Source organism: Mirounga leonina, unplaced genomic scaffold, assembly GCF_011800145.1.
Source record: "Mirounga leonina isolate KUSES-001 unplaced genomic scaffold, KU_Mleo_1.0 Mir_173, whole genome shotgun sequence".
Taxonomy (NCBI): domain Eukaryota; kingdom Metazoa; phylum Chordata; class Mammalia; order Carnivora; family Phocidae; genus Mirounga; species Mirounga leonina.
The window spans coordinates 85931798-85946573 of record NW_023270447.1 but is presented as its reverse complement, the minus strand read 5'-3'; the positions used below and the strand labels follow the sequence as shown (position 1 = coordinate 85946573).

At 47.4% G+C, this 14776-nt stretch overlaps 1 protein-coding gene across 6 annotated transcripts in view; it reads right to left on the bottom strand.

Moving 5' to 3' along the window:
- The window catches only part of MTOR (mechanistic target of rapamycin kinase), a 124292-nt gene that overhangs the window by 97668 nt on the left and 11848 nt on the right, over positions 1 to 14776 (bottom strand). For all 6 annotated transcript variants that reach the window (XR_004681791.1, XM_035019805.1, XM_035019803.1 and 3 more), the window contains 10 exons: positions 11668 to 11943; positions 11474 to 11582; positions 8128 to 8314; positions 7027 to 7155; positions 6064 to 6308; positions 4790 to 5005; positions 4229 to 4434; positions 1557 to 1679; positions 870 to 959; positions 654 to 746 (listed from right to left, as the gene is read on the bottom strand). Coding sequence is in view for 5 of the 6 variants with exons in the window: in XM_035019805.1 (XP_034875696.1) it covers positions 654 to 746; positions 870 to 959; positions 1557 to 1679; positions 4229 to 4434; positions 4790 to 5005; positions 6064 to 6308; positions 7027 to 7155; positions 8128 to 8314; positions 11474 to 11582; positions 11668 to 11943 (1674 nt within the window). In the remaining variant the exon portion in view is untranslated. The remainder of the gene's footprint in view (positions 1 to 653; positions 747 to 869; positions 960 to 1556; positions 1680 to 4228; positions 4435 to 4789; positions 5006 to 6063; positions 6309 to 7026; positions 7156 to 8127; positions 8315 to 11473; positions 11583 to 11667; positions 11944 to 14776) is intronic.

Sequence of the window (14776 nt, the reverse complement as noted above, 5' to 3'; positions counted from 1 at the left end):
CCCTCGCCTCAGGTCATGATCCCAGGGTCCTGGGATCGAGCCCCGCATCGGGCTCCCTGCTCAGCGGGAAGCCTGCTTCTCTCTCTCCCACTCCCCCTGCTTGTGTTCCTCTCTCGCTGTGTCTCTCTCTGTCAAATAAATAAAATCTTAAAAAAAAATAAAAATAAAAGAAGAGCCCCACCATTCTCAAAGGAAATACACAGTCCTTCCACATCCTTAGTGATTAACAGGAGAAATCCGACTTAAAAGGAAATTAAGATTGTTCTTAATTTTGGTCTAGTCACCTAATGACTTTGGTGACCAAACAAAATGAAGCCAGGGCTGGGAGAGGGTGTGCTGAAGCTCTACTTGCCTCCACAGCCACAGGCTTAGGCTTTCTCTTTCCCTCTAGGGGCTGGGGTTCTGATAGATAATCTGGATTTTCTTTTATCTAGAGGAAAGGCCACTTGGCCAGCCCTGATGATTACTGAAAGTGACTCCAGGTCAGGATGACAGCTAATTCTGGCTCCAGATCTTTCTTCATTTTACTCAACAGATACTTCTGAATACTTAGACTATGTGCCAAGCTCTGGGTTAACTAAGTGACGAAGAAAGGCAAGGGCCCTGACCTCCCAGGGGCCTGTTCTGCTCAGTCTGGGAGGAGTAGTACTTACCTGCCTTTTGGCCAACAGAGAGGAGTCCTGGAGCATGTCCATGATGATAATAAAGAGTTCATCCACCCATTTCCTCATTTCTAGGCCACTAACCTACAAAATGAAAAAGAGGGTGGTAGGTAAGATTAGAGATTATGGCATTACAAAGTATTTTGATTTCCTCAGAGACTAAACAGTATTCTTTCCATCCTATGGAAAATGCAGTTGTCCCCTTACCTGAGCCAATTCTCCTATTGTAGCCAAGACATTATTGATCACACCTGGGTTTGGGTCAGGGTCTGGATCTTTCAGTTTCAAAATTAAAGCCTATGAAAAGAAGGTATGATAAAAATGAATGCAGAACAGAATCTACTAGAAACCTTTCTTTTACGTAAGTAAAATTCACCCGAGAGACCATTTCAATCCTAGATAAAACTTCTAGGCTTTGTGAATCCAGAATTTCTCCAGAATGTGGATTCTAAAACTTTTCTCCATACTGAGCCCAGTTAGATATATGAGAAAGCTGAGAAACACCATGATTTAAAAATGTTTCCCATGCCTTCTGATCATTTGCCACATTCACACAAGTTTTCAAAGATTTCACAAGCCTCTAACATACTCAGATTTTAAAGCGAATTTTTTTCATTTTGAGGGAACTATTTTATGCCACTATCTACCTACTTCTCCTTTCCAAGCACATTTGATGATGTGCTTGAAGCTTGTATCTTATTCCTTATAAAAAGAGAGCCCTTTCCTGCAACTGGTGAGATTTTCGCTATTCTTTCTGAGAATGCTTGATGTGGCCCTTGACCGCGAGCCTGGAGCCGAAGAAATTATCTACTGAAACGCTCCCACTGTCTCAAAGAAGCGGACATAAGATGACCCGGAGAGAAAGTGTCAGTGTCTCTAGCTTCTGTGAGCTACCTTCAAAATGGGCTCCATGTAGGGACGGATGAGCCGTGGGGCATTAGAGACCAGGTGCCCCAGCATGCGGGCACTCTGCTCTTTGATTCTTCCAATGCCGCTGTGCTCCAGCTCCGTCAGAATCTGCAGGGAAGAAAGGCCCGTGTGGTAGAGGAAGTTCTAGAGAGGAACGGTGTATCAAAGGGGAAACGTGGCAGGGAACCAGAGGAAGGAACCAGAACTGCCTGCGGATCAAGTAGCTGCTGGATCCTCCACAAAGGCCAACAGTCAGGGACACAGCAGTGGTGGGAAGAAAGACTGCTGGAAACCAGCCCCAGCCCCCACAGTGCCCCAGCCCCCACGGTCCCTCAGCTGTCCCCAAGCACAACTTTAACAGTACGGCACAGGCCCAGGGGGCTGGGAATACCAACAGGGACAGCGAGAGCAGGGGCGTGCAGAAATGAGGAACGAGGGAAGGGCTCTCTTCGAGAAAAATCTTTGTCTGGACAGCAAATCACTAAGGGGGCCTATAAATAATGACAAAGAATCAAAGAACAGTCAGAACAGCTATGCTGTTGAAAGAAATATTAATACTCAGTAGTGGTTTCAGGGACATCTAGATAAACCCAAACAGTGAGGGATTATATCAACAGAATCCCCTTGGACCTCGATGAACAGAAATAACATGTTTGTTCTGACATCCTTAAAACACCAGTAAATCAGCACGTTCTACTCATCGTGACACAGATATAAACAACTTAATTTAGACAGACTTCTGGCGAGCTGAAGTTGCCAGAAGGAAATCTCTGAACCGTGAGAAAAGTGCATGTTAACTCAGCTACCCAGAGGAGGAATCTACAACTTAATAATATATTTTGTCTTAGGTTATTGATTTAATAACCCTGACTTTCTGGATCCCCCCAGCAGCCTGTTTTCCCCCGACACAGCAGACACCAGCCAGAGTGGACAGAGAGGGATGCTGAGAACAGACCCACGTGAGCCAGGAGATGGCTGGCAGGCAGGGAACAGATGCCCGAGAGGAGAGTGCCAATCTCTGGAGCACCAATGGCCAAATCAAAGATCCCCAAATTCACTTCCAGAGCTAGCGAGCATCGCTGCGCCCTCAGAACAATACCCAACACCCCCTCTGATGATCGAGAGGCATGAGGAAAAGGCCAAAGCACATTTAGGTAATGTCCCTTACCAAGAAGTGCAAATGTGTGATTCAACTTGTGAAGGTCTGTATCCACATTTGAAAACAAGAAAAATTAAAAATTTGGGGGTTTCAAGGGCTAAGCTCAGTACATGGTAAATTCATTCAATGGTACTTCACATTCTCCAGTATCAGGAAAAATGAGATGGCCTGATAGCCCGGCAGCTTATTGTAACCTTCTAGCAGACACAGGCCATGCCTGGCTTGTTCGCTAATGTTTCCAGCACCCAGCAGGACCTGGAACCTGGAAGATGTCCAAAACATCTATTGACTGAATGAACACACTGATATTCTCGTTAGGAGATATTTCTATATCAAGCTTCTTTAAGCAGGATTTGGGCTGGCAGGCTCAACAATGATTTGTTTTCCTTCCCAAAACCTTAGGTATTTTAAAAAAAGACTTAAAAGGATAGGCACTCCTATCACAGGCCAGCAGTTGAAGAAGTAAACCATTAGGCTACAAACAGAAGTGCCAACATAATATAATCCTCTAATTTGTTGACTGATGATATTACAGTCACTTTAGTTATGATTGTGAACACACGACATTTCTCTAGGATGAAAGTTACGTATGTTAATGATATTTCTGTGTTTACGTTCTTTATGTGGGTGGGTCAGGAAGCAGAGCGGGAGGGAGGGACAGGGTGGGGTCAGGGGACAGGAAAGGACTGGGTGAGGCACACTGAGACCCAGAAGAGGTGGGTGGAAAGATCTCGAGGCAGGAAGGACCAGACCATGCACCACTCGCAAGAAGGCCAGACAACTTATGTGGGTAGGTGGAGACAAAAACTGGGCAGCTAGATTTTAGCGGGAATTGAAAATCCTGGGGCGCCTGGCTGGCTCAGTCAGTGGAGCATGCAACTCTTGATCTCAGGATTGTGAGTTTGAGCCCCACATTCAGCGTGGAGCCTACTTAAAAAAAAAAAAAAAAGTCCTAGTAGATGGAACAGCAAGGCCAATCTGAAGCTCCCTTTGATTCTAGTCCAGTAGCTTAGCTTGGCATCTGACATTATTTAAGAACGAAAGCCAGGGAGCACAGACCAGGGGCAATGACCATGAGAAGCAATGTTGGAACCATTCTCATCCTTGGCCTCTGTGCCTGACCTGGCATCAGCAAGAGCAGGAGAGCGGAAGGACAGAGAGGTGCTGGGAAAACTGACACTCTGAAGCAGACTGAGTGGAGAGGGCCAAGAAGTGGAATCTCTGGTGACTTGCCAGGAACAAGAGAAGAGCTGCAGAAGAGGTTAGCCTGGGATAAGAAGGCCCCTGGAGTCATACTGCCAAGAGGCTTACAAGGTGATCAGCATTGGAACTGCGACTGCAAAGCTGGGAAAACATGGACTCTTGGAGCCAAAGGTGGCTTTCACCAGGTATCTCGACCTTTCTGCCCCTTCCCGGTCCTCGTCTCTCTTTCCCCAAACCGCTCTCACAATGACAGTCCCTTTCCCATTGCCTCTAGGTCTGACTGTCACACCATTACCTGGATGAGCATCTTGCGCAAGAAAGGCATGACGAAGGCCGGGTTCATGCTACTGAGCCGGCCCACGGTGCAGATGGCCAGCTCCCGGATCTCAAACACCTGGTCGTTCAGGGCCACAAACAGGGCCTGTAAATTCTCTGCCTGGGCCAGATGTGCATCAAAGCGCTCATCCAAGGATGCCAAGACACAGTACCGGATGTCAGGGTCTGCAAGAGCAATTATGCCTTTGAACGCCTCTTCAATGCCATCACCCCTCTGGTCATTTCCCAGTTTCTGTCCCCACTGCCTCCGGCCTAGTAAGAGAATGCCACGTACCTTTCTCTCACCTCACTTGTCAAATCTTTTTTCTACTCATAGGAGCAAAGACAACAGAATTAAAGACAGATTCTTTTACACCAATAGGCTGGAGTAGCCAAGCCCAACACTTTGGCAGAGACATCAGCTGGACATCAGCTGGCTGAGGCCGAAAGTCTCTAGAGAGGCCATGCAATGTAACTGGCTAATTCCAACTGCCCCGTGCACATAAACTCCCCTAGACTGCTTCTGTCTCATAAACCGTACCAGGATCTGTTATCCCAACCACGAGCAGTTTGCTGAGCACATCCGCCACCACTTGCACTGCGGTCTGGCTGACCACATGAGCGTGGCCGCTGATGAGGTGGACGGAGGGCGTGAGCAGGCGGGAGCAGGTGCGGGCAGCTTCCATGCGGATCTCCTTGTGTTCGCTGTTTAGGAAATGATCTGCACAGTGGCGGACGAACTGGGTCAGAGAGTGGCCTGGATACAAAGGCAGAGAGAAAACAAAATTAACACTGCTGCTCTGGATGGTAGATCTCCAACTAGCTAGCTGCATTTTTCATTTCATGGCTACGAATTCAATTTTCAACAAGATACTGACCCAGAACGCTTCTCTTAAAAAAGGTAACAAATGGGTTTCCGATCAGCAGAGAGGCAGAAGGGAGGCGGAGGAGCAGGGAGACACACAAAAAAGCATTCCAGCCACCCCCCTCATCCTAATCCTTTATTTCCTTCAAAGAATGAATAATTTTGTTTTATTCTGACTCAAACCTTTATATTCCCAGAGAGTAAAACAATTCTTGATCAAATTTACCTTGTCTGTTTTAGTTCCCAGATTTGAATACCAAAAGAAAGTCTGGTGTAGGCTGGGTTTAAATATAGCTACTTTCTACTCATTAGAAATACATTATCCTGGGTGTCAATCAGTGCAAGAGGAGGAGCTACAAGAGGGAAACCACAGATGGCTATAAGCATTCAGATGGCACATTTAGGCTTTTTGTACTTGTTTCCCTGCAGTCTTGATCATTGCCACTTATATGATTTTAAATTTCAAAAGTATCCATTTTTCTCTCCTGAAATAGATCTCCCTAGGGCACTGATGTGGGTTTATCTGCAGCTTAGAACTCCACGCTGAACTACACAGTACAGCGCTCTTGAAAATCACACTGCCATAGGAATGGAAATACCTAAAAGCCTCTGGCTTAAACATTTTAAAGCATTAAATACCATCTCAGCTTCATGGACATGGGGGATGGGGGCTCCATCTCTGACTCTCTCATCTCCGAAGCATTAATTCCTTGGATCAATGCATAATTTCCCTGAACACCATCTGCCCCCAAACTCAGGATGGGACAAAGAAACAGAGAGGAGGAATTAACAATACATGCAAAGAGCCCAGGAGGCTGAGCTGCTACAGGATCAGCTAGCTGGTCTCCAGGATCCCCAGCCAAGACCCAGGACTTCTAGGTGCCCTCATTCCTTTCTTGGGGTTCCCAGCAACACTCACTGTCTTGGCAAGCGCGGCTGCAATTTCTTACCTTCAAACTCAAAGCTGCCAAGGGTTCGAAGGGCAAGAGTAATGCTGCCCACATCGCTGGCCTCAGGCAGGGCTGTGAGGCCAGGGGAAGCTAGCTGATGGGCCAGGCCCTTGGGCATGCCCGGGTGCCGGAGGGGTTTGTGCATCAGGACCAGGGACAGCATCTTCAGGAGCCCATCCTGGATGTCCTTCTTCAGCTGTGGAATCTGACGGCTCAGGTCGTAGAGCACAGCAGTGAGGGCAGGGCTGAGGGGAAGGAAACCAGGCACCTATGGTGCTGGACAAGACATTTGTCTGTTCTTGAGAAGAAACAGCCCTTCTTGTCCAGCAAGGGGATTTGGCCCATCACTGCTTGGTCTTTAAAGTAGAAAGGATACTATAAAATAGAAGAAATGTCCTGAACTCTCTTGGCCTGGTCAGAGATTTCAAAACAATCTATGAATTTCTGGTCTTTGCCAGAACTTGCTTAATGTAATTTAGCCACTGCTGAAGACCAAGTCTCAATAAACAATCTGGGAAGCAAACAAAGAGCATCATCCTTATTTTATAGCTAAAGAGAACTAAAGCCAGAAAAGCCAGGCAGTTTCCCAATGATCACATAAACAACAGCTACAAACATCAACCGAGCACTTCTTCTGTGCAAGGCCCAGTGCCCAGAGTGCCTGTTTCATGAACTCTTTCACTTAACCCCCTTGACAACCTTGGACAACACGAGCTGCTATTGTGCCCGCTTTTCAGGTGAGAAAACTAAGGCTCAGAGAAGTTAAGTAACTGGTCAGGACCACACAGCTAACCAGAGATGGAACCAGGATGCGAAACCAGCCCGTGTGTTTAGCGTGAGCTCTCCTGCCTATCCAGTTTAACGAGCAAACACCCATGACCCGCTCTTTCAGCGCTGTCCCGATGCCGCCGGTCAAGGCTCTTACTACGCAAGACGGGAGCAGCTCAGGTTTCTGATACCCACCTCAGTCCCACTGCCAGCATGGGCTCCAGCAGCTCCTTGATATCCTGTTGGATGCCTGGCCCCATTGCCCGGGCCAGCATGCTGATGCAGGTGAACACTGTGGCATCCACCTGCATGGCCTTCTGTCTCCTGCAGGGGACCAAAAGAGTGGCTACTTCAGACACAATGACATTGTGTGATGCCCCACCTCAAAATCGCCTTGGGGCAAGGAGGGCAGGTGATCCAGGCAGGGCCACAATTTGCTGGCGAGCAGGTTATCTACTGTACAGTTCCAGGGGGCCCATCACACCGGACATACTGTAGATTTGAATTTACAACAATCCAGCAGATGGCAGTCAAGTATCTTGAGAAAGGGGCCCCTTTCTGAATTTGCACACAAGGCACAATATGGGTTAGCGCGGTGCTGGCCAAGGTACCTATTTAGGAAGCAAACTGAACAGTGTGTACATCAGGGACCAGGGGGTAGGGGGCATCCATCATATGGAAAGAAATTCTCCCCCACGATGAGAACGCTGGGCTTTAGAATGGGGAGGCTTATCCCTTCACCAGACCGATCCTTGCTACTACTAACACAGAGAAAGATCAAAACACAGCTTTAGTCAACACTGACCCCCCGAGCCTTAGAGGAGACACCCTGGCCTCTCCAGCTTGCGGGGTGAAGGTTTTTCTTGTATTTTATTCACTGGGGAGGTTTCAAGGGGTGGAATAATGCACCCAACTTCAGTGACAAGGAAAAAGTGACCATTAGTTCTCTTCAGTTCCAGTCCAGAAGCTCTCTCTTTAGGCCTTACATCAAAAGACCTTTGAAAACCAGAGAAAAGAGCAAAACTAGGAGATTCACAGTTAATAATAATATTGAAAACAGCACTGACATCTAACGTGTTCACAGGGTATTCAACCTCCCCAAATATTTATATCTGTATCACTTCATTTGAAAAAGGCTGGCACTCAACTGAGGAAGGGTTGTGCTTTGTATGATTTGCTACACCCTGGAGCTTAGTGATGTGGAGAATGGGCTTAAGCTCCATGGAAACTGGGATGGAGCATCCTTCTCCCCAGCCAAATGGGGGTGGAAGGTGAAATCACAATAGAGATGCTTACTTATGGGCAAAGTCCTTAGGGGGTAGGGCTGCACGGATGATGTCCAGCACACGAGGTAAATAGACCTTAAACTCAGATCTCACAGCCACAGAAAGCAGCCCCAGGGCTTGGAAGGCTGCTGTACGTTCCTTCTCCTTCTTGACACAGCTTAAGACATGGTTCATGGTGTCTTGGAGGTACTGGGTATCTGATCATAAGAAAGACAAAGCATATGGCTCAAGGTCAGGGTTGGTATATATATCAAAGGTCAGAGTTCCTATAAAACACTTAAACTGGGGCGCCTGGGTGGCTCAGTCATTAAGCGTCTGCCTTCGGCTCAGGTCATGATCCCGGGGTCCTGGGATTGAACCCCGCATCGGGCTCCCTGCTTGGCGGGAAGCCTGCTTCTCCCTCTCCCACTCCCCCTGCTTGTGTTCCTGCTCTCGCTATCTCTCTCTCTGTCAAATAAATAAATAAAATCTTAAAAAAAAAATAAAAAAATAAAACACTTAAATTTAAGAATAAATTAAGAGAGGGGAGTCTGGGAGGCTCAGTTGGTTAAGCATCTGCCTTCGGCTCAGGTCATGATCTCAGAGTCCTGTGAGAGTCTCAAGCCAGGCTCCCTGCTCAGCGAGGAGTCTGCTTGTCCCTCTCCCTCTGTCCCTCCCCTTGCTTGTGCTCTCTCTCTCTCAAATAAGTAAATCTTAAAAAAAAAAAAAAGAAGAATAAATTAAGAGAGCCTGTTGAAAAAAAGTAAAGAAGAATTTAGAGGATGTATTAACCAAAGTCTTATGCTTAATAATCACTCCTCAGATACATCTTTTGGAAATATTAGAAATATTAGATTTTTTTTTCCACTTTAATTAAAAAAAAAAATCTTAAAGGGTCTCCAAAAACAGTAACATTGCATAATTGTCCCCATTAGTGCTATATTTTGAGGGAAAGACTACATGCTCTTGTTTAAGAAATGTATGTTAAATCTTGCTTAAAAGCAAAGAGATAATCATCTAAACTATTTTATATTATATTGAAATTTAAAGTGATTTTGAATACTGTTTGCAATAAACAGGCCACTCTATTCAGCTTAGGCCTGGAAATCACTTTGCTATTATCCAGAGATTTCTGTTATAGTTATATTTAATAGAACAACATTTAGTCTGTAATTTGGGAAGCCACAAGTGTATTTTCATTAAGTTTCCATCAGCCAATGTGAGCAGGTAGGCGATTCTTGGGCAATTTAAGTGAAAGTGTTATTACTCCTCCAAAGGCTGGAATTTCCTGATTTTTGTCTCTTCTATTTCTTCCCTTCCATCTTGCTGGCCTCAAGTCCACGCACCAGCAGAACATACACAGCAGCAGAGAAGGCAAGACCACACATCCATTAGAAAGTGAGGGGTGTTGAGGGCCTCCAGAAGCTCATTTAGGAGGCAGTGGAGTCCCAAACAGCATAGATGCCTCCTTGCATTTACTCTAATGAGAAAGGTCTTCTTTCATGGATCTCATGGTCAAAGCACTCTGGGGCTTGAAAACAGAAGAGTAAGGTGATGTATGTAACCTTAAAATCAGAGCACATCCATGAGGAAAACGGGACTTCTGCACGGGGACAGCATTTCAGCAGGAAAGGAGCCTAAATCAAGAGGGTGACATCCTTTGCCCGATTTAGCACCCTAAGAGACTAGGAATTGTTAGAGGTTCCAGCCCAATCTTAGCATGTTTTTGATATGGCCAAAAATTACATCATTGGGAAGTTTGAGCAATGACTTCCAAGCTGCAAGCTTTAAATTTAAAGGGGGCACTTTCCCCATGAGGCCACATGTATGGGGGCTGCCCAGGCTGAATTTCAATGACACATTTTAGTATATTATTTAATAAAACAATAAAAACCCACATCAAAAGAATACATCTAGGGGCCCTCTGAGCCTTGGTATCCTGCTCCTAGGCGGGCCTTTGAACTTACTGGGGTAACTGCTTCCACAATATGCCAGACTTTGATCAAATTCGGCCTAGTTATTACTTTCTTTTGAACCACAGACTTTCAAACCACGGTTATTTAAAGCTCTACTGAACAGGGGCATGTCTGATCATTAAAAAGGAGAACAGCTGCTGGGTACCAGGTAGGAAGAATGGAAAACTGAAAAAAAATATGGGTGATTTTCATGATATCATTTCTCTCTGGTTCATTGATTTTATGTGGCTAATTGTCTCGTCCTTACTCAACACATTCTCGTCTCACACACAGCACATTTAACGCCAACCATGCATTTTTCCCGTTTCGTCTGAACTGGGTGGTGTGAAATGAGTCTGTGTGCTAGGGAATGGCATCTGCAAAGGGTCGGGCTGACCTTCTACTTCCACTCCTGGCTCTCATTTGCTCCTGAATGCTTATTAAGCACAGGCGATGTGCACTGCAGTGAGGTGCAAAAAGATGTTCGAGATGGGGTCTCTCCACTCAGCAAGTAGGGAGGTAAGATAAGGATATTAAGTATGAACAGGCAACTGGAGTATTATTACAATTTTTAACCTTGACCTTACTTCTAAAATGGATTTGAAGGAGGGAGAGGGGGCAGTAAAAGCAGAATAATGGTTTCCATCTACTGGGGCTTAGTCTGCCATTTGGATGAGCTGTTCAGGCATTAATGCAGCTCATCTTGCAAGACAAGGACTGTTATTCTCCACAGACAAGTCAGGAAGTGGAGGCCTAGGACGGTCAAATAACCTGTCTGAAAACCTGACAGTTAAGGACAGAAGCCAGATTCATCCCAGGTCGGATGCCAAAGGCTTCCCACAGCTGGATGCTCTGAAGGAAGGGGGAAGAAAGTACTCCCAGCAGGAGTCACCCAGGAAGGCCGTGGGGAAGCCAGCACCTGAGCTGGGGCCGCTCCAGGGGCCAGGGATTCTCACTGCCCAGTGCAAAGGGCAGGAATATGGGAACCCACAGTCCGTCATCCCTGAAACCTGCCTCTGAAACCTCCAGGCCCTCCTCCGTCTGAGCAGTGAGGCAGGTGGGTGACCAGGGGCCAAAGCAGGACGGACACTGCATCCTCCCTGCCCTAGAGAGGCTGCTGCGGAGTAGCTAAACCCAAACTGCCCTTCCTTTGGTCTCTTCAAAGCCTGTCACCAACTTGTTGTCTTCCATACATGCCAAGTTGCTTGGCTCCCGAACGGCCTCTCTGCCTGCACTCTGATTTTTCCTGTGACATCTGTAGCAACCCCGAATGAGGCCCGGCTGAAATCAGACAGGAGGCAAAGATGCCAGAGACGAGCCCCGAGGTTGGCGTTGCTTCAAACAAGAGGGAGACATGACTCTTGGGAATCACTTGTTTGATTTCAACAGGGAATGACACGACATGTCCGTGGACATCCTCACCTGTGAAGGCAGAAGGTCGAAACGCGGCCAGGCGGGGCAACAGATTAAGGATTGTCATCTGGATCAGCGAGTTCTTGCTATTCCTGCATTTCAGCACCCACTGGCACACCTGAAGGAGGAAGGCGCAGGGTTGGTGAGGGAGCGGGAGAGGGAGTATGGAGCTTGGGGAGGGGGGTGGGCCCCTCGCCACTTACCTGATCAAATTTCTCCTCCATCAGGTCTCTGCAACACCGACTCTCCACCAGGGTGGACTTCGCTGGGCTGGGGGAAGCCCCGAACCCCATGAGGCCTTGGTGAGAGCTGTACCCCAGCAGTCCCACCAAGGCGTTGGACTGTGGGGGCTGGACAGCTTGGAAACTGGTGAAGGGGGTAATGTGGCGAGGTTTCGTGCCGAAGCCCATGAGGTCCTTGCAGTACTTGTCATGCACCAGCTGCTGCTGTGTGATTTCTTCCATTTCTTCTCTCAGGCGCTGTATGGGGCGGGGGGGGGGGGGGGGATCAGCATAACTCCCAAGTGCCATTTGCCTAGCCACTGTGGGGTCTACAGAGCAACTCGTCTGCCCCACCCTGAAGGGGAACTATTTTCAAAGTGGGGGGTGCCCGCTCCTCATCTTCCTGGATTTCCCCAGAACCTTGCAGGAGGACTGGTTTTGTTCCAATTCAGGCAGAAGAGCACCACCTACCGAATGATGAAGCAGCAGCAGCAGGGGGCTGGCTGCGGAGGACCCCTCCCTCGGTTTGGGAAAGCTGAGTTGCAAATGGCTGTGACTCCAGACCCAAGGTTGTGGCCAGGAAGCCTCTGGCGCGGGTGACGGGCAGCCCCACGCCAGGGTCCTGGCGAGGCCAGGCTCCTCTCTTCAGAAACCCAGGCCGAAACAACTTGGGAAAGTAATTTTCTCGGGATCCGAGGAATTCCGTGGCTGGTGGGGACTAACCTGACTGGCTGAGAATTCACATCTATGTCCTATTCAAAGCGCTGCTTAGTAACAGTCCAAACAATTCATTTCTCAACTTCCATACTGTTCTCGACACAGATACTCTCACTTTTCAGAAATTCTCTGCACTATTCTTATCAAGGTCACCAAGGACTCTGATGCTGCTAATCGGATGGTCAATTATGTCTTCATTGTATCTGACTAATCTGCAGTGTTTGAGCCAACTTAATATTTCCTCCTCTTTGAAAACTTTCTTCCTTGGCTTCTTGGATCCTGAGCTTTCCTGGCCTTCCTCCCCTACCCGCACCAGCTGCCCCTTGATCTCCCCTGGTTGCTCCTCATCTCCTGACCTTAGGTACCAGGCCCCACTTCTTCTCCAACGACACCAGTGCTCTGCTGGGGAACTAGTCACCCAGTCTTGGGACTTGAAGTCATGGCTATGTGCTGATGACTCCCAAATCTGTGTCTCTGCCCAGAACCCCCCAGAAAGACCCAGTTCTCTGCTCAGATACCCAACAGGTGTCTCAAACTTAACATTCACACGTCTGCACTCATCTAACATTCAGAAGCAAACTCCTGACCTTCTACCCCAAACCTGCTCCTTCCACCTCAGTCCTCCTGTCTCAGCAAATGCCACCCTATCCTCCCAGTCTCACAGGCCAAAAACCTTGACTCCTCTCTCTCCCACTGACCCCCCAGTCCCAAATTCAGAATCCAGCCACTTGTTGGCCTGCAGTTTCCACTAGGGTTCAAGCTGCAAAAGTTCTCTGCTAAGGTTGCTGCTGTTCCTTCCTAACTGGACTCCTGGCATCAGCCCGAGCCCTGCTGATAATCCACTCAACATGGCAGCCACAGCAATCCTTCTGAAACATGAGTCAAATGTCACTCTGTTGCTCAAAACCCACTAACAGCTTCCCACTTCACACACGCGGTCTGTACGGTGGCTCCTGGGACCCCACACGATGTGCCCCTTTCCTTATCCCAGGTATTCCTCTGACCCCATCTCCTGCCACCTCTCTCCTGTCACACAGCTCAGTCCCAATGGCAATCTGGTTCCCCTCCAAAGGCAGCAAGCTCCCGCCTTGAGGCCTTCGTGCCTGCAGAACCTGCTGTCTGGAATGCTCTGTCCAGGTCTTTATTTGTATGGCTCTTTCTTACCTCCTTCACGACTATGCTCAAATGTTACATTTTAAAATGTAATCCTTGATCCACGCTAGCACCTCCTGGTCCCTTTCCCTGCCCTACTTTTCTCCAGAACGTTCATCACCATATGATACATTACAGCTGACACTTGAACAACAGGAGTATGAACTGCACTGGTCCACTTATATGTGGATGTTTTCCCATAAACCCAGTATGGTACCGTAAACATATTTTCTCCTTCTTATGATTTTTTTTTTTTAAGATTTTATTTATTTATTTGACAGAGACACAGCGAGAGAGGGAACACAAGCAGGGGGAGTGGGAGAGGGAGAAGCAGCTTCCCACTGAGCAGGGAGCCCAATGTGGGGCTCGATCCCAGGACCCTGGGATTGTGACCTGAGCCGAAGGCAGCCACTTAACCGACTGAACCACCCAGGCAGGCGCCCCCCTTATGATTTTCTTAACAACATTTTATTTCCTCTAGCTTACTTTATTGTAAAAATACAGTATATTATACACATAACATACGAAATGTGTGTTGACTGTTCATGTTATTGATAAGGTTTCTGGTCAATAGGACGCTATTAATAGGTAAGTTTGGGGGAGTCAAAAGTTATATGTGGATTTTCAACTGCATGGGGAGGTTGATGCCTGAACCTCTGCGTTGTTCAAGGGCCAGCTGTACATATTTTTACTTATTTGTGTATTGTCTCTCCCTGCTAGAATATAATGCCTTATTCACTGCTGTATTATTCTAGCTCTTAGGACTTGGTGTAGCTGGCCCACAGCAGGTGCTCAATTAATATCTGTTGAATGAATTAACAAGTTACAAAATTATAATGCCTTACATTTGGATGGTTCTTTAGAATTTACAAAATTTACAAAGTTCCATTTTAATTAAACCTAGTTAGGTGATGTTCTGTTTTCCTGGGAGGCTGTACAAGCTACAGTGGAAAGCCTACGCTATACTTGGGTAGGGAAATCTCCGAGGGCTACCATCTATGGAATGCCTACTCCATCAGGTGCTGTGCCAGACACTTCACGTATTCAGTCGACCCTTGAACAATGTGGAGGTTAGGGGCAAAGACATCCTATGCAGTCGAAAATCCATGTGTAGGGGCGCCTGGGTGGCTCAGTTGGTTAAGTGTCTGCCTTTGGCTCAGGTCATGATCTCAGGGTCCTGGGATCGAGCCCCACATCGGGCTCCCTGCTCAGTGGGGAGTCT